The sequence below is a fragment of the Heterodontus francisci genome, chromosome 30 (genome assembly GCF_036365525.1).
Source record: "Heterodontus francisci isolate sHetFra1 chromosome 30, sHetFra1.hap1, whole genome shotgun sequence".
NCBI classification, from domain to species: Eukaryota; Metazoa; Chordata; class Chondrichthyes; order Heterodontiformes; family Heterodontidae; genus Heterodontus; species Heterodontus francisci.
Window position 1 is genome coordinate 41,755,003 of NC_090400.1, and position 23,254 is coordinate 41,778,256.

The 23,254-nt window shown below is 41.6% G+C and overlaps 1 protein-coding gene across 16 annotated transcripts in view; it reads right to left on the reverse strand.

Moving 5' to 3' along the window:
* The window catches only part of myo18ab (myosin XVIIIA b), a 346,088-nt gene that overhangs the window by 90,130 nt on the left and 232,704 nt on the right, over window positions 1-23,254 (reverse strand). For all 16 annotated transcript variants that reach the window (XM_068010423.1, XM_068010422.1, XM_068010417.1 and 13 more), the window contains one exon: window positions 20,754-20,819. In XM_068010423.1, coding sequence (XP_067866524.1) covers window positions 20,754-20,819 — 66 coding nt within the window. The remainder of the gene's footprint in view (window positions 1-20,753; window positions 20,820-23,254) is intronic.

The following is a 23,254-nucleotide window of genomic DNA, read 5'->3' on the forward strand; positions in this document are numbered from 1 at the left end:
GCTATTTTAGACCTGGTAATGTGTAATGAGACAGCATTAATTAATGATCTCATAAGAAAGGACCCTCTCGGCATGAGTGATCATAACATGATTGAATGTGAAGTTTTGTTTGAGGGTGGGAAGTTTGGGTCTAAAACTAGTGTCTTAAACTTAAATAAAGGCAATTACAAGGGTATGAAGAAAGAGTTGGCTAAACTGGACTGGGAAAATAAGTTAAAAGTTTAAAGAGTAGAGAAGCAGTGGCAGACATTTAAAGAGATATTTCAAAATTCTCAACAAACATATATATCAAAGAGAAAGAAAGACTCTATGAGAAGGATGCACCATCCAGGGCTAACTAAGGAAGTTAAGGATGGTATCAAATGGAAAGAAAAGGCACACACTACTGCAAAGATTAGTGGCAGGCCAGAAGATTGGGAAAATTTTACAAACCAGCAGAGGATGACTAAAAAAAAAAGGAGAAATTAAGAAAGAAATATAAAAAACAAGAAATATAAAAAGAGACAGTAAAATCTTTTACAAATATACAAAAAGGAAGAGAGTAGCTAAAGTAAATGTTGATCCCTTAGAGGATAAGAATTAGTAATGGGGGGAAACAAGGAAATGGCAGAGACTTTGAACAAATGTTTTGTATTTGTCTTCACAGAAGAAGACACAAAGAGCATCCTAAGAATAGTAGGAAATTAAGAGGCAAAAGGGAGGGAGGAACTTAAAACAATCACTAGAGAAAAATTACTAGGAAAACGAATGGGACTAAAGGCTGACAAGTCCCCTGGACCTGATCGCCTGCACCCCAGGGTCTTAAAAGAAGTGGCTGCATAGGTAATGGATGCATTGATTATAATCTTCCAAAATTCCCTAGATTCTGGAAAGGTCCCAGTGGATTAGGAAATAGCAAATGGAACACCTCTATTCAAGAAAGGTGTGTGGGGGGGGGGGGGGGGGGGGGGATGGGGAAGAGACAGAAAGCAGGAAACTATAGGCCAGTTAGCCTCATATCTGTCATTGGGAAAATTATTAAGGAAGTAGCAGAAGGAAATTTAGAAAATCATAATACAAGCAGGCAGAGTCAACACGGTTTTATGAAAGGGAAATAGTGTTTGACAGATTTATTAGAGTTCTTTGAGGATGTAACAACCAGGGTGAATAAAGTGGAACCAGTTGATGTAGTGTATTTGGATTTCCAAAGGGCATTCAATAAAGTGACACATAAAAGTTTACTGCACAAGATAAGAGCTCATGGTGTTGGGGGTAATATATTAGCATGGATAGAGGATTGGCTAACAAACAGGGAAGAGAGAGTCGGGTTAAAGGGTGTTTTCAGGTTAGCAAACCATAACTAGTGGGGTGCCACAGGGATCAATCAGTGCTGGGGCCTCAACTATTTACAATCTATATTAATAACTTGACTGAAGGGACCAAGTCTATTGTAGCCAAATTTGCAGACAATACAAAGAAAGGTAGGAGAGCCAGTTGTGAGCAGAACACAAAGGGCTGAATTTTATAAGCTTGCGAGCTTGAAAGAAGGCGCGGCGCACGCACGACTTGTGCGCCCGAGCCTCCGCGATATTTTGGCGGGGACTCATTTAAAAGCAGGGGGTGGACCAACCGCCCCCGATGACATAGAGGGGATGGTCACTCCGTCCCTGACAATGGTGTCCGGCGCAACCGCGCAGGGGCAGGCACCATTTTTAAAGAGCTTCAAGCCCTGCAGGTAAGTTCAAATGTTTTAAAGGGACAGGTATATGAAAGTTGCAAATAAAATCTTATTTAAACTTTGAATCCCCTCTCCCACCCACCCCTGTGTTTTCATTAAATAAAATTACCTATCCCCCCACCCCCCCCAGAAAACCACTTTTTAATATGCCAAATTTTCACCGCCCAATTTCAGCACCCTTGACCCTCAACCCCTTCCCACCATCCCCACAACCAATCCGATCGGTTTTACCCGCCTCTCCCCCCGGTCCCGCAAATGTCACTCCACCACCCCCTCCCCACCAGTGTCCCACCTCACCAAGGGCACAGGAGTTCCGGCCAGCGGCTGGAATATCGACGTGGGATGGCCGTAATCATTAATTGTAATATGATTAGCATATTTAGATGAAGGCTCTGCCACTGAGGCCATGCCGCCGCCAGTAAAATGCAGCAAGGCCTTCTTGGCGTCAAAGGCAAAGAGTATCTAAACAGCGGCCCCTTAGAGGCAGAAACAGGAGACATTATCATGGGGTATGAGGAAATTTCAAAGACGTTGAACAAATATTTTGTCTGTCTTCACTGTAAAAGACATAAATTACATATCAGAAATAGAGGGTTACTAAGGGCTAATAAAAGTGAGGAACTTAAAGTAATTAATATCGGCAGCGAAAAACATTGGAGAAACTTGAGGGACTAAAAGCCGACAAATCCCCAGGGCCTATATCCAAGGTTTCTAAAAAGGGTAGCTGCAGAGATAATGGATGCATTAGCTATGATTTTCCAAAATTCCCTGGATTCTAGAATACAGTCCCAGCAGATTGGAAGTTAGAAAACCGAACAACACTATTCAAGAAAGGTGGGAGAGAGAAAATGGGGAACTACAGACCAGTTAGGCTGACATCAGTTGTCAGGAAAATGCTGGAATCTATTATTAAGGAAGTCTTAACAATGCACTTAGAAAACCACAGTATGATCAGACAGAGTGAACATGGTTTTGCGAAAGGGAAACGGTTTGATAAACTTCTTGCTGTTCTTGATGATGTAACTAGTACAGGAGATAAAGAGGAGGCAGTGGATGAAGTATACTTGAATTTCTAAAAGGCATTTTATTAGGTGCCACACAAAAGATTAATATGCAAGATAAGGACTTATGGGGTTGGGGGTAATATATTAGCATGGATGGAGAATTGGTTAACGGACAGGAAGCAGAGAGTAGGGACAAGCAGGTTATTTTCAAGTTGGCAGGCTGTAAACTAACAGAGTGCCACAAGGATCAGAGTTAGGTATTTACAATCGATATTAATGACATGAATGAAGAGATCGATAGTAATGTATCCAAGTTTGCTGACTATACAAAGTTAGATGGGAATGGAAGCTGTAAGGAGGACACAAAGAGACTGCAAAGAGATAGACAGGTTAAGTGAGTGGGCAAGGTGGCAGATGGAGTATAATGTGGAAAAGTGAGAGGGTATTCACTTTGGTACTAATAATAGAAAAGCAGAATATTTTTTTAAAAAGGCCTGAAACTTCTAAATGTTGATGTTCAGAGAGACTTGATGCACTCGTACAAGGAACACAAAGTTAACATGCAGATACAGCAAGCAATTAATAAGGCAAACGCCATGTTGATCTTTGTTGCAAGGGTATTAGAGTACAAGAATAAGGAAGCCTTGCTACATTTGTATAGTGCTTTGGTGAGACCACACCTGGAGCATTCTGCACAGTTTTGGTCTCCATGTCTCAGGATGGATATACTTACATTGGAGGTGGTACAGCCAAGGTTCACTCGTTCCTGGGATGAAATGGTTGTCCTATGATGACAGGCTGAGTAAATTGGGCCTATATTCTCTGGAGTTTAGAAGAATGAGAGGTGATCTCTTTGAAATATACAAGATTCTGAAGATGCTTGACAGGATAGACACAGAGAGGTTGTTTCCACTGACTGGGGAATCTAGTATACGGGGGCATAGTCTCAGGATAAGGGATCGATCATTTAGGACCGAGATGAGGAGAAATTTCTTCACTCAAGGTAGTGAAGCTTTGGAATTATCTACCCCAGAGAGCTGTGGATACTCCATCATTGAGTATATTAAAGGCAGATTTTGTGTCTCTCAGGGAATCAAGGGATATGGGGAGCAGGCAGGAAAGTGGAGCTGAGACATGATGATATTGAATGGTGGAGCAGACTTGAGGAGGCCATATGGTCTCCTCCTATTTCTTTTGTTCTCATGTGGAACAAATATGGGTAAATGGAGTTCAACCATCTAATACAATAATGGAACAGGCTCGAGAAGACTGAACAGCCTCTTCCTGTTGCTATGTTCCCATGGTGCTATATTGCCACTTCAAAGTTATAACACAAATACATATACTTTCCACAATAGATTTGGTTGCATTTGTGGAAAAAAACATGCTTTCTGGCAACATTTATTAATTAAACAGATGGTTCTTTCCATCAGTGAACAGAAAATAAAATCTGTTTATTCACCTAGTCCATTGATTTAGTCGATTGATCTTTCTTGCTTTTGTCATTCTGAAGCTGTATGTAATCTTCTGAACAACTTACAATATTGCACCGTGCCTTCACTAGTTACTGTTTGGTATTGTAATCTCGAAGACCACTCGAATATTAAGGTTATGCAATTTAGACAACAAAGTAGAAACTGAGGCTCATTAAAAATAACTAAATAACATTAAAAAAGCTCAACTATTTGGTTTCAACAGATTTCAGACTACATTGTTAAAAATTCAAAAGACAACAGAATACAGCAATAAAAGTTGAATATTACCATCATTCCACCATTTCTACTGCCATCAGAATTTCTGGACAGAAAGATCTACCTCCTGTAACAAAATCCAATTAACGTGCACTCTTGTCTGCATCCTTATATCATGCACAGCCCAATAACTTTCCATGGCTCCGATGTTGCCTTTTCTCCTTAAATACTTCTGAATTTACAATTGGGTGAGTGGGATTGCTAGTAAAATAGCACTCTTGTTACCAGCAGGATTTAAAAGGTCAAAAATCATACCAGATTAAAAAACAAAGAATGTGAATGTTTTCCACGAAGTAAAGTGAAGCATTTTAAGGCCCACAGCAAATATTACTTTTAAAAGGATCAGACCATCAACTATGACTAGGGACATGAATTTGACCATAAAATAATGGCTATGTTTAATTAATCCACTACAAAGATACCAAAATTTTTAAGCATCAGATTTTTATTCCAGGAGGATTTATGTTATATTCACAACTGGCCTGTTAAACATGTACCTCATTTAGATTTGATGACTTAGGGCTGCATATGCACTGAGGGGGCAGGAACCACAAATGTACCCCTGTAGGGAAAATCATCAGCCCAAAGTTTTATGGGGGTGCCCCCTTAATTGCAACCACAGGGGTGGGAATGGAGGCGGGACTACTCATGCATGGGTCTAATTTAAACAGGCCATGGCAGCCATTATTGTGGCTGCCATTTCACTGCTGTTACTTCAGACTGGAAAAGCAGAGATTGGAATTCAAGAAATGTCTCAGGAGAGCCAGAGGCCTGCAACCCAGGGCAGAGAAGCCCCTCCATTCTCTAATCTGAACTTGGAGATCCCCCTGAAGGATATAAGGAAGGGGAGGGAGATCCTCTTTACAGAGGGTGGCAGCAGGAGACCACCCACCCAGAGTAAACAGGTATGGATGGACATTGCTCACACAGTCAGCATATGAGCGGTCCACGGAAGTTGGATCCAGTGTCAGACGAGGTTCAATGACCTGATACACTCGGGAAAGGCGAGTGCAACCCCTCACCCTCAGGACAGGCCTCTGGTCATTCACCTTCCAGCAGACACCAGCTTCGAAGCCTCAGAGCGTATGCTGCTCCTGAACATGAACGAGTGTGCGCCCAGGCCATTTACAGACCCGTCAGAATGGCTCAAAGCTACAGTGCTGCTGAAGACTTGCCAGCACTAACACATGCAGTTCTAATGAATTGGAGCAGCTGGCATTGGCCATAGAGAACAGCAGTGCCTTATCTCTCTAATTTGTCCTTGCAGGCGAGATGGGCCCATAATGCACAGGAGAGGGCCCAGACTGGTGGAGGGGTGCCCTACCTTCGAGTCATAACAGCCATGCAGAAAGAAGCCATGGCAATAGCCAAGATCAGAGACCACGAGGTAGTAGGCTATGGCAAGATGGGCACTCATGGTGGGAATGGTGATTAGCGAGGCACTGTACTCATTAAGGGAGAGCCTTGCACTCCACCCTGTCTGACAGCAGAACAAACACACAGAGTTGCACTGGGAAACCTCAGAAATTTCTGTTCAAGGCGAGCTCCCATGATCTCATGTCTCCCACAGGTCGAGCCAAGGAGACCACCTCCCTCACTATCGCCGGACCAAGAGCAGTGGCAGCAGCTATGCTCTGAAGAGGCACGGTCACACCTTACAAGCACAATATTCACCAGTGCAGATACAGTGACCTTGGTGGGTCCTTGTGTGTTAGATAGGGCTGCACTGGGTGAGAAGCATGGCACTAATGAAGGAGGAGGTGCCAGAGGCAGAGACAGCATGTGCATCTCAGCCACAGGCAGAGACACATGAGCAGGCTGCCTCTGCCTCCCCCAAGGCCACAAAGGGAGTAGAAGTGGCTGAGCACAGAGGCCACAGTGTCGCACAGAGCACTGAGTGGATCACTGGCGTGTTGTCGAGTGGATCACTGGCGTGTTGTCTTCCACTAACTATGCACGGTTTTCTTTTGAACACCATGTAAATAATGACACTTTAAACCAGACACGCGAGCCTCCTTTTATGAATGGTGGAAAAAGAGATGTGATGTAGCGAAGGGGATCAAGAGTTTGTCAATGTTGACAGTGAAACCTCTTGGAAGACGTGCATCCTTCATTGGCAGTAAGAGTTGACTTGTTCCAGGCTTCATCTTCATTGGAAGTGTTAGCACAAGAAACTCTGAGTTCCATATCATGCCGCTCACCTTGGGTCAAGGGGATTAGTCGAAATGCTTCTGAATCAGATGATCCCTCACATAGAAACATAGAAAATAGGAGCAGGAGTAGTCCATTCGGCCTTCGAGCCTGCACCGCCATTCAATATGATCATGGCTGATCATCCAAACTCAGTATCCTGTTCCCACATTCTCCCTGTATCCCTGGATTCCATTAGCCCTAAGAACTTTATCTAACTCTTTCTTGAATATATTTAATGATTTGGCCTCAACTGCATTCTGTGGTATAGAATTCTACAGGTTCACCACTCTATGGGTGAAGAAATCCCTCCTCATCTCAGTCCTAAATGGCTTACCCCTTATCCTTAGATTGTGACCCCTCGTCCTGGACTGCCCCGCCATCGGGAATATCCTTCCTGCATCTTGTCTGTTTAGTCCTGTTAGAATTTTGTAGGTTTCTATGAGATCCCCTCTCACTCTTCTAAACTCTAGCGAATACAAGCCTAATCGACCCAATCTCTCTTCATACGTCAGTCCTGCTATCCCAAAAATCGGTCTTGTGAACCTTCGCTGCACTCCCTCCACAGCAAGAACATCCTTCCTCAGATAAGGAGACCAAAACTGCACACAATACTCCAGACGTGGTCTCACCAAGGCTTTGTATATTTGCAGCAAGACATCCTTGCTCCTGTACTCGAATCCTCTTGCTATGAAGGCCAACATACCATTTGCCTTCTTAACTGCCTTCTGCACCTGCATGCTTACTTTCAGCGACTGGTGCACAAGGCCACCCAGGTCTCGCTGCACCTCCCCTTTTCCCAATCTATCGCCATTCAGATAATAATATGCCTTTCTGTTTTTGCCACCAAAGTGGATAACCTCACATTTACCCACATTATACTGCATTTGGATAAATGTGAGGTTATCAACTTTGGTGGCAAAAACAGAAAGGCAGATTATTATGGCATCCTGACAAGACCCTTGAGCCATGTGCCGGGCCCGGAAACCTCCCAGTGCAGCAGTGGGACATCAATGCTCTGCATCTTCCCCCTCCGCCTCCTCGTCCTCTCATGAATTGTGTCCTTCCAGGGCCTCACCGTCCTCAGGGTCCACACCTCTCTGGAGGGCCATATTTTGGAGAGCATGGCAGACCACCACAATGAGCAAGACCCTTGCAGATGTATATTGCAGGGTGCCACATAACTGGTTCAGGCACCAGAAATGCATCTTCTGAAGCCCAATGGCCTCCCCAATGATCATCCTAGTGAGCAGATGGCTCTGGTTGTACCGCCTCGGTGCCTCTTCTGGGGCTCTCGTAAAGGCAGTAGTAGCCATCCTTTCAAGGGATATCCCTTACCCCATAAAATCCATCCACGGTGGAGTGAAGAGCTGCAACAGCTTTGACTGGCTGAGATGAAGGACTCATGTCAGTTGCCAGGAAAGCGAGCGTACACATGGAGGAAGCTCTTGCTGTGGTTGCAGACCAGCTGACATTGAGGGCGTGGAAGGCCTTCCTGTTGATCAACTTGAGTGACTGGTCAGTGGGTGCCTTGATAGCCACATGGGTGCAGTTAATGACGCCTTGCACCCTAGGGGAATCCAGAAATGGCAGCAAAACCCATTGCTCTCTGTGCTTGCAAGGCTGTGCTGTCTGGAATTGAATGTACTGTCCGGCTTTGGCAAAGAGGGCATCAGTGACCTGTGAGATGCAGTGGTGTGCAGCCGTCTGAGACCTGTGAGATGCAGAGGTCTGCAGCTGATCCTTGGTAGAAGCCAGGAGCAAGTCCAAGGCCAGTGACTTCGATGGCTACTGGCAAGGCATGGCAACCAGTGCTGCAACGAGGGCACAGATGTCTGTGACCATCTGCCTGGATAGGCACATCTCCTGCAGCACTAGTTCTTTTTTTTTTGTGCCGATAGGTCCTTTGCTGAGGATATGACCTCAGTGTCCTTTTTGCCCCTCGACCCTCTCCTCTTGCCCTCCTGATGCCCAGGGCTCTGCACTTCCTGTGGAAGGTATCTCTGCTCGCTGCCACTGGGCCCAAAATCTGGAAGTCGTGCCTCCATTACCAGCTGCAGCCTTCTTTGTGCTTCTAATTGTGTTAGTCAGCCTTGCCGCCCCCCCCCTTCTGCCCCCGTGATGCGCCACTGCACTGCCCAAGCACTTATTGCCCACTCTCACCTGTTATGAGCCGATGGCACCTGTCTCCCAATAAGCGAGTCCCCCTCTGTACCATTCACCCTTTCATGTGGCCCAACTAATTTGATGGGCTCCTGTCTGTCTGCATTCAGCTGATCTGCCCCAGCCACCTCGTGCAGCCCATGCACCCCCATGAAAATCATATGTGCCTTAATGAGCTCTCAATGAACTCCAGCAATCTTAATTGGCCTTCATAATGGATCGGGTGAGATTTTGTAGCTGCCCTGGCAAAACTGGCCAGTGCTGGCAACAGCAGAGAAACTGGCATGTCAGTTGGTGCAGGTATTTTTGGCCCCTGCCCACCTCGTTCCCAGCCCGAGCTGGACCTGAAAATTAAGCCCTTAGTCTGGAGACTTCTATGATAATGGGTGTTATTTAACTGACAGGCAGAAATTGTAGGTTTTTGGGTAACTGAGATATCTAATTTATTCATACAAATGTCAACATTATATAAAAAATGTGCAGTTCAGAACATATAACCCTGTAATTAAACTCAAAAGTGTTGGCAGTAATTGGTATAATTTGCATTAAACTCATTTAAATGTTTGACAGCAGGAAGCCCCAATTTATTGCAACAAACCTGCTAATTTAAATGACTTCAAATGATATTATAAACTTATGTTCGAAGAAATTTTAACATTCTATGTCACCTTTCACATGTCGTATCTTGGATTCCGTTACAGTATTTATTTTGAATGAGCAGCATGGTTTTGATAGCAGTGTTTATATATAAAGAATCTATAACTGAAAACTACAATAAACTTATAAAATATCTGGAAACAATACAAAGTGCAATTGCATTACTAAACCATGACATACTGAGGTAGATTTCCACTGTCACTCTCCTCCAGCCAGCAAAGAATGGTGGACCAACCCATTTTGAGAGCTGTGCCTCACTAACATAGGGCCGGTGGGCTGTGGGTGGAAAACAAGCACTCCAGGGCAGCCCGCTGGCTCTGGACAACTGCAATATCAACCAGACCAGCTGGCCTCACGGTCAAACATTAGGTGGGTCGGGGGGGGGGAGAGGAAGAGCCCAGTGTGGCAGTGGCCCAGGTTGTTTTTGTGGAGCATTCTTGCTGCTCCCAGCCAACAAAAATATATTTAAACCTAACTGCTGGGCTCCTCTTTCAGTCCACTGCCAGCTGTTTCTGGGTTGACATGTGCACAGTTTCATTCTGCCCAGTGCTGCCCTAAAATAGAAATCTAGATTCTATGTACGCCATAGTACCCCAATTAATATTAAAAAGAGCCTACTATTTGATTCAGGCCAGTGCATTAGTCAGCCAGTAGTAGGGTCTAAGGAAGATAGGGATGCCAGGTGTGAGGCCTCAACCTCTCCCATATTAAGTCTGGAATCTGATCAAACAGGTTACCAAAGTCCAAATAATTGTATTATAATAAATGAAGAGTTTTGTCTTCAAACCGCACTGTCATATATTTGCTAACTAAATAAGTTATTAAAAAAAGCTGATCTTCCTTTGAAGCCCTTGAGCCATTAGCTGGAGTCTTGAGTCAGTGTAATAATCCACTCAAGCTGCTTTATGATTTGGAAAAAAGTTCAAAACCTTCTCTCGATACATATTATCTTTACATGGAACCAGTGGCTCACACTTGCAGAGCTGGTTTTCAGATAAATTTGTCAAATAACATTTTTGGTCCAAATTATACAACACTATTTAACAAATTACATGTAGAATGCAACTCCATTGAGAGTTAAAAAAAAGACACACTTGACATATCTTCAGAACATGCATTTGTTTTGCAATGTTGGATTACTTTTGAAGGGCAATCACCGATTATGTAGGCAAATACAGCAACCAATTTATTTACAAGGTCCCACAAACAGTAAATGGGCAAATGAAGGAATGCATTTGCCAAACATTTCAGCTTGGAATAGAAAGCATGTTAATCATAAGATGATGAATACTGAACTACTTGCATCAAATTTCTTGCTTCATGGAATTTGTACTATTGTGTAAATAACTGGACACAAATACATAATATATATACACACACACACACAAAATAGTATTGCCTGTAAAGTGGTGCAGCAAAAATCTGCACTTTTGAAATTTTAATACCATAATTTTAATCATCTGTTTCAAATATGCTCACTTTGAAAGTGTAATGCTACAATTACGTTATATCATCTCAGTGCTTCAAGAAACGGATAGATTTAAACTTCGACACATTCTACACACCCACATTAAAATCAACATTATGCAAAATTACAGTGTTAAGCTGTCACCTTTATACGCTGCAGAAGTGACAATCGCAACTGTACAATATTGCAATTTAAGGTTAAAATGTCAGAATTATTCTAAATATGCTCAGAAAAGTCCAGTAGGCAACACTTTAAAAGTAGTAGTTTCTGTAAAATAATTCATTTTCCAGTATGTACTTCAACTCTATCAATATGTGTAAAATATTTGTGAGCTTGTCTTTACATTTTAGAAAGCCTGAAATACAAAACATATTTTAAAAACACCAGTTAGTTAATTCAATTTTACATTGCTGTGTCTACAAATGACTTCAGGGAAACTGATATACCAGAAATATTGGATAATCTTCCGATTACTGAAACTGCAGACTTTAGCTATTTCCATTATGGCAATACTGCAGTTCTGTGACTTACAGTACTATCGTAAACGTACAATTAGTTGCTTTAACATCAGTTGAACAAAGAAAAATCAGTTTTGTAGATAAGGTAATAAATTTAAAGAGTCATGAACTTGGCTGTTCTCAAGCTTGCACCTTTGAACAATAATTTTCTACCATAGTTTTCTTGCTCAACAAAAGAATCATAGTGGCATGTTGGGGAAAAAAAAGCTTTGTTGAAATTGGGTACATGCAAAAACAAAATAAAATGCCTTAAAGTTGTTTTTAAAAACCAAAAGGTATCTGATTTGTATTCTTAATCATGGAAGCTCTATTTGCAATTGATAGTTACTGGTCTTAAATTAGAACAGAATCTTTTATGCAGTGCTCTGAGCATAGTATCAAGGAAAGCATTGGTCAGAAGCTACAAGAGCATGAAGAGAACTCCTTTGATGTGTAGGATGCCTAATCTATTATCAATATTCTTAGCATTTGCACCTAGAGGATGGCAAAAAGGAAAAGGAGGTGATGTTATGCTGATAAGGGATGGGCTCAGTACATTAGTGAGGGAGGATCTCAGATCAGAACAACAAAATGTGGAATCTGCTTGGGTGCAGCTAAGAAACAGCAAGGGGCAGCAAACATTGGTAGGTGTTGTTTATAGGCCACCAAATAGTATGATAGTGTGGGACACGGCATTAATCAGGAGATGTTCCTGTGAAAATGAGGGATAGAAATGGCAAGATTAGGGAACCATGGATGACAGGTGAAATTGTGAAACTAGCTAAGAGGAAAAAGGAAGCATACATAAGGTCTAGGCGGCTGAAGAAAGACGAAGCTTTGGAAGAATATCGGGAATGTAGGACCAATCTGAAACGAGCAATTAAGAGGGCTAAAAGGGGTCATGAAATATCTTTAGCAAACAGGGTTAAGGAAAATCCCAAAGCCTTTTATTCACATATGAGGAGCAAGAGGGTAACTAGAGAAAGGATTGGCCCACTCAAGGACAAAGGAGGAAAATTATGCGTGGAGTCAGAGAAAATGGGTGAGATTCTAAACGAGTTCTTTGCATCGGTATTCACCGAGGAGAGGGACATGACGGATGTTGAGGTTAGGGATAGATGTTTGATTACTCTAGGTCAAGTCGGCATAAGGAGGGAGGAAGTGTTGGGTATTCTAAAAGGCATTAAGGTGGACAAGTCCCCAGGTCCGGATGGGATTTATCCCAGGTTACTGAGGGAAGCGAGAGAGGAAATAGCTGGGGCCTTAACAGATATCTTTGCAGCATCCTTAAACACGGGTGAGGTCCCGGAGGACTGGAGAATTGCTAATGTTGTCCCCTTAATTAAGAAGGGTAGCAGGGATAATCCAGGTAATTATAGACCGGTGAGCCTGACATCAGTGGTAGGGAAGCTGCTGGAGAAGATACTGAGGGATAGGATCTGTTCCCATTTGGAAGAAAATGGGCTTATCAGTGATAGGCAACATAGTTTTGTGCAGGGAAGGTCATGTCTTACCAACTTAATAGAATTCTTTGAGGAAGTGACAAAGTTGATTGATGAGGGAAGGGCTGTAGATGTCATATACATGGACTTCAGTAAGGCGTTTGATAAGGTTCCCCATGGTAGGTTGATGGAGAAAGTGAAGTCGCATGGGGTCCAGGGTGTACTAGCTAGATGGATAAAGAACTGGCTGGGCAACAGGAGACAAAGAGTAGCAGTGAAAGGGAGTTTCTCAAAATGGAGACGTGTGACCAGTGGTGTTCCACAGGGATCCGTGCTGGGACCACTGTTGTTTGAGATATACATAAATGATTTGGAGGAAAGTATAGGTGGTCTGATTAGCAAGTTTGCAGACGACACTAAGATTGGTGGAGTAGCAGATAGTGAAGGGGACTGTCAGAGAATACAGCAGAACATAGATAGATTGGAGATTTGGGCAGAGAAATGGCAGATGGAGTTCAATCCGGGCACATGCAAGGTGATGCATTTTGGAAGATCCAATTCAAGAGTGAACTATACAGTAAATGGAAAAGTCCTGGGGAAAATTGATGTACAGAGATATTTGGGTGTTCAGGTCCATTGTTCCCTGAAGGTGGCAACGCAGGTCAATAGAGTGGTCAAGAAGGCATACGGCATGCTTTCCTTCATCGGACGGGGTATTGAGTACAAGGGTTGGCAGGTCATGTTACAGTTGTATAAGACTTTGGTTCGGCCACATTTGGAATACAGCGTGCAGTTCTGGTCGCCACATTGCCAAAAGGATGTAGATGCTTTGGAGAGGGTGCAGAGGAGGTTCACCAGGATGTTGCCTGGTATGGAGGGCGCTAGCTATGAAGAGAGGTTGAGTAGATTAGGATTATTTTCATTAGAAAGATGGAGGTTGAGGGGGACCTGATTGAGGTGTACAAAATCATGAGAGGTATAGACAGGGTGGTTAGCAAGAAGCTTTTTCCCCCAGAGTGGTGGATTCAATTACTAGGGCTCACGAGTTCAAAGTGAGAGGGGAAAAGTTTACGGGGCATATGCGTGGAAAGTTCTTTACGCAGAGGGTGGTGGGTGCCTGGAACGCGTTGTCAGCGGAGGTGGTAGACGTGGGCACGATAGCGTCTTTTAAGATGTATCTAGACAGATACATGAATGGGCAGGAAGCAAAGAGATAAAGACCCTTCGAAAATAGGCGACAGGTTTAGATAGAGGATCTGGATCGGCGCAGGCTTGGAGGGCCGAAGGGCCTGTTTCTGTACTGTAATTTTCTTTGTTCTTATTAGAGAAGCATGTAGCATGGGTAATACAGTAATTATGGGTGAATTCAATCTGCATATAGGCTGGGTAAACCTAATGAGCACTAATGCTGTGGAGGATGAGTTTCTGGAGTGTGTTAAGGATAGTTTTCTAGAGCAGTATGTTGAGGAACCGACTCGAGGACAGGCTAATTTAGATCTAGTATTATGTAATGAGAAAGGGCTAATTAATAACCTTGCTGTAAAAGAACCTTTAGGGATGAGTGAGCATAATATGATAGAACTTTACATTATGGTTGAAAGTGAGGTAGTTCAATCTGAAGCCAGGGTATTAAATTTGAACAAAGGAAATTATGAAGGGGCAAATTAGCTGAGGTGGCTTGGGAAAATACATTGAAAGGTATGACAGTACATAAGCAATGGATAATCTTTAAAGAATTATTGCATAGTTTACAGCAATGTTACATTCCTTCAAAGCACAAAAACCCAAAAAGAAAAGTCAATCAACCATGGCTAATAAAGCAAGTTAAGGATTGTATAAGATTAAAAAAAAGGCCTATAAAGTTGTCAGAAATAGTAGTAAACTTGAGTGTTGGAGGATTGTAGAAACTGTTAAAGAAAGGGAGAATAGAATAAGAACATAAACTAGCATAAAACAAAAACGGACTGCAACAGGTACGTAAAAAGGAAACATTTTGGTTGAGACAAATGTGGGTCCATTACAGGCAGAGTCAGAAGAATTTATAATGGGGAATAGAGAAATGGCAGAGAAGCTAAATGATTACTTTGTGCCTGTCTTCACTGAGGAAGATACAAGAAATCTCCCAGAATTAGAGATCCAGGGGCCTAGGCAGAATGAGGAATTGAAGGAAATACATATTAATAAGAAGGTTGAATTGGAGAAATTACAGGGCCGAAGGTTGACAAGTCCCCGGGACCTGATATTCTGCATCCCAGAGTGTTGAAAGAGGTAGCTATGGTGATGGTGGATGTATTGATGATCATCTTCCAAAATTCTATGGATTCTGAAATAGTTTCTGCAGATTGGAAGGTTGCAAATGTCACCCCACTATTTAAGAAGGGAGGAAGAGAGAAAACAGGAAACTACAGAGCTGTTAGCCTTACATAAGTAGTAGGGAAAATGCTAGAATCTATTCTAAAGAATGTGATAAATGGACACTTGGATAATGATGATCTGATTGGGCATAGTCAACATGGATTTATGAATGGGAAATCATGTTTGATGAACCTGTTGGAGTTTTTTGAGAATGTTACGAACAGAATTGATAAAGGGGAGTCAGTGGACGGAGTATACGTGGATTTTGAGAAGGCTTTTCATAAAGTCCCCCACAGGAGGTTGGTTAGCAAAATTAAAACACATGGGATAGGAGGTTGTCATGCAGGCCCCCACCTGCTAAGAATGAGGCACATTGGTTTTGTCATATGAACATTGATTTTGAACTGTTGCTGGAGCAAGAAAATTACTTGAACAGATCAGCCGTGGCTGGAAAAAAAAATCTACATACCAACAGACAGTGCTTGTGCAGACAAAGGACCCTTCCCTGACAAATTCAACCCACAATGGATGTTGATCACTGGACAGTGAGTCATAGGGTCATACAGCACAGAAACAGGCCCTTCGGCCCATCATGTCTGTACCAGCCATCAAGCACTCATCATTCTAATTCCATTTTCCAGCACTTGGCCCGTAGCCTTGTCTGCTATGGCGTTTCAAGTGCTCATCTAAATACTTCTCAAATGTTGTGAGGGTTCCTGCCTCAACCGAGGGGGTGGGGTAACACATTCCAAGGCCTGCTGGGGAATGTTATCCAGAGGCTAGGACTGGCTGGATCAGCTAGTCACATGACTAACTGGCTGTACCAGGGGTTTTTTGAACTAGCCACAGAGAGCTTGAACTGAGAAAGACTGTTTGCTCCTGGACTGAAAGGATCTCTCCTGTCTGCTCCCATCTCTTTCTCACAAGCCTCTGAAGACACATGAACCTGAAGAGAGAAAAGTCTCCTACAGCGAACAAGGTTTAAGAAGAATACTGGGCTCCAACAAAAAGCAAGATCTACCTACGATCAAGGACCCTACAGTGAGCTCGAAGAACCATAACAAAAACTTTTCAGATCATGCCTTAAACCTTTCAACTTTATTTTTCTTCTGCTCTTTTCCATCTCTATTTGCATGTGCGTATCGCATATGCATGCTAGCATGGGCGCGTCGTGCATCCGTAGGTATCAACCGAATTAGAGTTTAAGTTCAAGTTTAATAAATTTCAACTTTTCTTCTTTAAACCTGGGTAACATGGAAGACAAATTTGTAGAGTGTATCAGGGATTGTTCCTTGGAACAATACGTTGCAGAACCTACCCGGGAACAGGCTATTTTAGATTTGGTAATGTGTAGTGAGGTAGGATTAATAAGAGATATTGCAGTTAAGGGTCCTCTGGGGGAAGCGATCATAACATGGTAGAATTTCAAATTCAGTTTGAGGGTGAGCAGCTCGGGTCTCAAACCAGTGTATACAACTTAAACAAGGGAAATTACAGAGGTTTGAAGAAAGAATTGTCTAAAGCAGGCTGGGAAAATACACTAAAGGGAAAGTCAGTAGATGAGCAGTGGTAGACTTTTAAGCAGGTATTTCATAACGCTCAGCAAACATTTATTCTGGTCAGAAGAAAGGACTCGATGAGAACGATGAACCACCCGTGGATAACAAAAGACTTTGAGGAGAGTGTCAAATCAAAAACAAAGGCGTACAAAGCGGCGAAAGCTAGAGGATTGGGAATTTTTTTTCAAAAACAGATGATGACTAAAAAACGAATAAGAGGGAGAAAACTGATGAGTAAATTGGCAAGAAATATAAAAACAAACAGAGGGTATATAAAAACGAAGAGTGTAGCTAAACTAAGTGCGAGACCCTTAGAGGATGAGACTGGGGAATTAATAACAGGGAACAGGGAAATGGCAGATAATTTAAACCAATATTTTGCATCAGTCTTTACGGTGGAGGACACTATAAACATCCCAACAATAATAGATGAGCAAAGTGGAAATGGGCGGGAGGAAATTGGAATTTTGGCCTTTATTGCTAGGGGGTTAGAGTTTAAAAATAGGGAAGTCTTGTTTCAACTGTACAGGGTGTTGGTGAGGCCACAGCTGGAGTGCTGCGTAGAGTTTTGGTCCCTGTATTTAAGGAAGGATATACTAGCATTGGAGGCAGTTCAGAAAAGGTTCACTAGGCTGATTCCTGGGATGAGGGGGTTGACTTGTCAAGAATGGCTAAACAGGTTAGGCCTTTATTCATCGGAGTTTAGAAGAATAAGAGGTGATCTTATTGAAACATATAAGATTCTAAGGGGGCTTGACAGGGTAGATGTTGAGAATATGCTTCCACTGGTGGGAGAATCTCAAACTAGGGGACACAGTTAAGAATAAAAGGGTCACACATTTAAAACTGAGATGCGAATGAATTTCTTCTCTGAGGGTGGTGAGTCTCTGGAATTCTCTACCTGAGAGTTGTGGAGGCTAGGTCACTAAATCTATTTAAGGAGGAGATAGATAGATTTTTGAAATCTTGGGGAGTCAAGGGTTATGCGGAGCAGACCCGAAACAGTTGAGGCCTGGGACAGATCAGCCATGATCTTATTGAACGGCGGGACAGGCTTGAGGGGCTGAATGGCCAACTCCTGCTCCTATTTCTTATGTTCTTACATTCTTAACCTAAGAAAACCTGTTTGTACTGGTTTCCTTGCCTCATAATTGGAAAGCAGTGTACAAAGATTCACCAAGGGGGAGCTAAAAACAATGGTGTGTTTAAAATTAAACTCTGTTACGGTAAGACCAGGTGAAGGCCACCTTTCTCATCTGGTCGTAACTGAGGTAATATACTGGCATGGATTAAGGATTGGTTAAGAGGCAGAAAACAAAGAGTAGGAATAAATGGGTCATTCTCGCATTGGCGGCCGTGACTAGTAGAGTACCACAAGGATCAGTATTTGGGCCCAGCTGTTCACAATATATATCAGTGATTTGAATGTGGGGACCAAATGTAATATTTCCAAGTTCACAGATGACACAAAACTAGGTAGGCACAGGTGTTGTGAGGAAGATGCAACGCGGCTTCAAGGGGATTTGGACAGACTTAGTGAGTGGACAAGAACATGGCAGATGGAATATAATGTGGAAAAATGTGAGGTTATCCACTATGGTAGGAGGATCAGATGTGCAGAGTATTTCTTAAATGATAAGAGATTAGGAAGTGTAGATGTACAAAGGGACCTGGGTGTCCTCGTCAATAAGTCACTGAAAGCTAACATGCAGGTGCAGCAAGCAATTAGGAAGGCTAATGGTATGTTAGACTTTATTGCAAGAGGATTTGAATACAGGAGTAGCAAAGTCTTGCTGCAATTGTATAGAACCTTGGTTGGACTGCACCTGGAGTACTGTGTGCAGTTTTGGTCCCCTTACCTTAGGGAGGATATTATCACCATAGAGGGAGTGCAACGAAGGTTATCCCCGGAATGGTGGGACTGTCCTATGAAGACAGACTGGGAAAACTGGGACTGTATTCTCTTAGAGTTTAGAAGAATGAGAGGTGATCTCATTGAAACCTACAAAATACTTAAAGGGATAGATGCAGTCAGATGTTTCCCCTGGTTACGAAGTCTAGAACCAGGGGATACAATTTCAAAATAAGGGGGAAGCCACTTCAGACAGAGATGAGGAGAAATTTCTTTACTGAGAGGGTTGTGAATCTTTGGAATTCTCTACCCCAGAGGACTGTAGAAGCTCAGTCATTGAGAATGTTTAAAGCAGAAATTGACAGATTTCCAAATACCAATGACATAAAGGGATATGGGGATAGTGTGGGGAAAAAGGCAATGAAGTGGATGATCAGCCACGGTCGTATTGAATGGCGGAGCAGGCTCGATGGGCTGAATGACCTACTCCTGCTCCTACGTTCCTATGTGCCTAAAATATTGCTGGCCCTAATCAATGCTTGTGAAAATCCTTAAGCAGATAATGTATGAATTTGATTTATGATATAAAGATAAACTTCATAAATGTAATCCTGCCATTCGTAATGGAGAAGGTATTTAAGGCCAGGTGGACTTGCAAGGCGACAATGAACCGACTTGAAAATCATAGAGGATCCTTTTCAGCAATTAACTAATTGTCTCAGCATTCGGGAGTGGGGTGGGGGAAGAACCATCGAGAATACAATTACTGTAGGAAGTGAGAAGCAGAAAGGACAATAAAATTGACAGTGATTTCAACAATATCAAAATTAGCCTGAGTAGAAATTTTTCTTGTGATATCATTCTCCCAACCCCATTGGTTTGTTTTTTTTTGCTGCATGGAGGATTAGTCTATGACCACTAAGCAAATAAAGGGTTTAGCTAATTCACTATTAATTTCTCCCCACCTTCCCAAAACACACAAGCAAAACTGCATATTAAGAATGCAACCAAGTCAAACATAGCACTTTAAAAGAGAGGAAAACATAAGATTTTGCTGTCTTAAGCATGATCAAGCATTTACCAGCAACCAACTAGATTTAAGTTCAGTAATCAGAACCAGGCTTGAGACACAGCTGCATCACTTGTTCCACCATAAATACAACAAAATCTGATCATAGCATATCGTAGCTTAATGCTGGCTTTGATGTCTTAGTCTAAAAGCATCTAGTGCAAACTTTGGCACATGCTGTATATGGTTAATAACCAATGATACGTGAAATGATTTCTAAAGCAACAACTTGAAACAACTTCAAAGAAATATTACCAACAAATGAAAACACTTGTATCTCTAATATCTATGGTTTCTACATGCCCAATTCTTCTAAATCATGAGATTAACCCACAGTATTAACCAATACTATTCATTGTCAACTTCAAAGTCATTTAAACTGTACTGACTTTTTTTAAAAAAGGAGCTAGATTCTTCATAGCAAAACTATTCCAAAGAAGTTTGACTGTGCCAGAGTAAAAACATTTCATTTTTATGCAATTCAACTCAGTACAAGAAGAATTCAGAAATTTAGAACAGTATCAAAATCTAATCTGACTAACTGACTTCAAATACAAGGTAAAAGAATTCAGTACTACCTGCCAGATACAAAATAAAACTAAACTAAGTCAATGCATTAGCTATATATAGTTGCAAATTTTTAATGATTAAGAGATACTTTAGAATACATCAACTCATAAAATAGTGAAGAGGAAAATTCCAAATGCTGGAAATCTTTAAAAAGAGTCAGCGTCTGAAGATACCCAGGAAAAAGGATGTTAAAAATTTAGGGGGATGTCTCAAAGATTGTTAATTTCTCTCTAGACACCAACAGATGTGCAACATATTTCCAATATTTTCTATTTTTATTTCAACTTTTAAAAGTACCCAGTTATACCACTTGTTTTGCGAACCATGAAATGTTTACCATGTTTATTTAGCAATAAGTGCCGTTGGTTCCTTGTTCGAGGGGCAAAAATATAAACACTTGCAGTCTATTTTTCTTGCTTATCTGCTCAAATTATTCATTTTAGAAATCATCCTATTTACCCGACTAAGGCCTATGTGGTAACTGCTCTTCTCCAAATCCAGCGACTCCAGAAGTTCTTCTACTGCCTAAAAGTGTAAAAGAAACATTTGTGAATATCAAGTGCCGGTTAAACGACATTTCTTTTCAAAATTTACCCTTATGTAGTGTACCTTCGCTAAGCGGTCTGAATTTTACTGTAAGGACACTGCGAATAAAAAATATGGTTTTAAAGACAAACTCTCTGCTATTCAAGGGTTCTTGCCTTTTTTTTTGCTTACCTCATGCACCAACTGTAATCAAAAGTGTGGCTGTACAGCCCTCCAACAGTTTGACTTTGGAGATGAATTGAGTACTGATTATTCTGCCTCCGATTTATGTGGGAGCTCCCCTATCTGCACTGGCACCCTCTTCACCTGTACCAGCTGTAATACGACTAGTAGTAGCCTGAGTTGACCACGTTTAGTTTCAAAAACATTTTTAATTGGAGAACAGAAGAGAACCCCAAAATAAGTTTTGACATGACAAGCAAATCATGTCATTTGATTCCTATCTTAAAATATTAAGCAACCTAGTAATTTATTACAACTTTGGCAAGTTTATCATTTTTATTGATTCTTTGGATATAGAGTGCATTGTAATATTTATATTTAAATTATTACTTCGGAAGTTTCATTTAATTTTGTTAACTACATCTCTGCATAACATACTCAAAATACACAAAAGTAAGAACCAATACATCAGACTGGTTTCAGTAAGAAAGATGACAACACTGCTAAATAATCACTTTTAATAGTCCATGCACAAACATGTTTCAAATTAAGTTAATAGGTAACTCTTCATTACTTTTAAACAAACAGTTAAACTTGTGCTTACAGTTGAAACATTTCAACTTTAATGCCTCCATGGGAAAAAGACAATTGCAATGGCTTGGATCAAATAGTGAGAATGCCTGAAGCTCCTGTATGCAACACTTGGTTTGCCTCTCATAAATTGTTTGTGCTAGCTTTACAATGCTTTAAACAGAGGGTCCAAACACTGCATCCTAAAGAGGCTTTTGTGTTCATCAGTTGCCACAGTGATGAGTGCACGACACAACAAGTACTGCCTTATATGGAGGGTTCCTTTTGTGTATCATTTTTCACTGGTACTATGTGCCTGCAGTTTCAAAATTATGTTCCACAGATAGTTAACAATTCAATAAATACTGATTCACATGAATGAGTATGGTTGGTCAACCACCCCACCCCACCAACTCCAACAATTAACTGTTCTAACGATTTGATTTTTCTTAAATAAGATGAGATGCAAAATTTTTGTCTACTTCTATCTCAACCACCACAATGTGAATTAATCCTCTATACTATGGAATATAGTAAACAAGCCAGCCAGTAACCACAGTTAATTAAGTTCTCCAGTTTTTATCCAGAACAAAAGGAATAGAGCTCAACACCAACCCATTTTCAATTATTTACCTAATTTACATAGAAAACAATTTAATTTATTATGCTATGAATGCTGGACTTTGTAACATGATTATGTTATAAAAACTGATTTTTAAAAGTTTAAGTTGGTGTCAGAGAAGTGAGGTGACCTCACACCCAAACTGCTTAAAGACAAGACAGAAATCTTGGTTACCAGGACAACAGAGAACACAAATCAAACACTTTTTTTTTTAAAAAACAGAGACTGCAGGAGTATAACACCTGAACAACAATGCGTTTCACCCTCCCAGACTTTCAGGTTGTAAAACAAGGAGTCAGTGATTCTGAGAATGCAAATGTGCATGGCAGCTGCTAACATCCGGAAACAGTGGAAGGTACAGGTGGCTCTACTGAAGCCAGACTTCTGGACTGTGCATATTGGAAAAGGACAATGAGCTACTGACTTTTGATTCCAGAAAAATTTGGCAGATTTTCTGAAGGCAGACAGGCTGTGAGAAAGGAAAACAGCAGTCGCAGCCTCAGAGAGGGCTGTAAGAAAGGAAGACAACCAGTAGTGGCAGCCTCAAGAAACAGAGGGAACCTCTGCTCTCTGAGAAGACTGATATAGAAAAAGGCTGCAAAGAGTTGAACCTATTTTTTTTTTTTAAGTTGAAGTTTGCAGAGAAGGAAAAGACCAAAAGGATCCCCAAGGGATCACCTTATTCATGCATGTCCAGGTCGAATGTGCTTGAAGAAGTGAGCAAAGACGAAATTTACTTTGAAAAAGAGGAGATCCAACCCATTGCAACTGGGAAGAATTTGGGACTTTTAACCTCAAAGATTTCACCAACAAAGAGGACAGTGTAATATATCAATGTGGTGTGAGGTTTTCAAGTGTTTTAATAAGTAAATTCCTTTCTATGTATTTGGGATATCAGCTACTTACAAAGTACAATTTAGTTAATGGGAACAAAAACAAGAAATGCTGGATTCACTCAGCAGGTCTGGCAGCATCTGTGGAAAGAGAAGCAGAGTTAACGTTTCGGGTCAGTGACCCTTCTTAGTTAATGGGAACGTCTTTTAGTTTAGTTGTCAGTAAT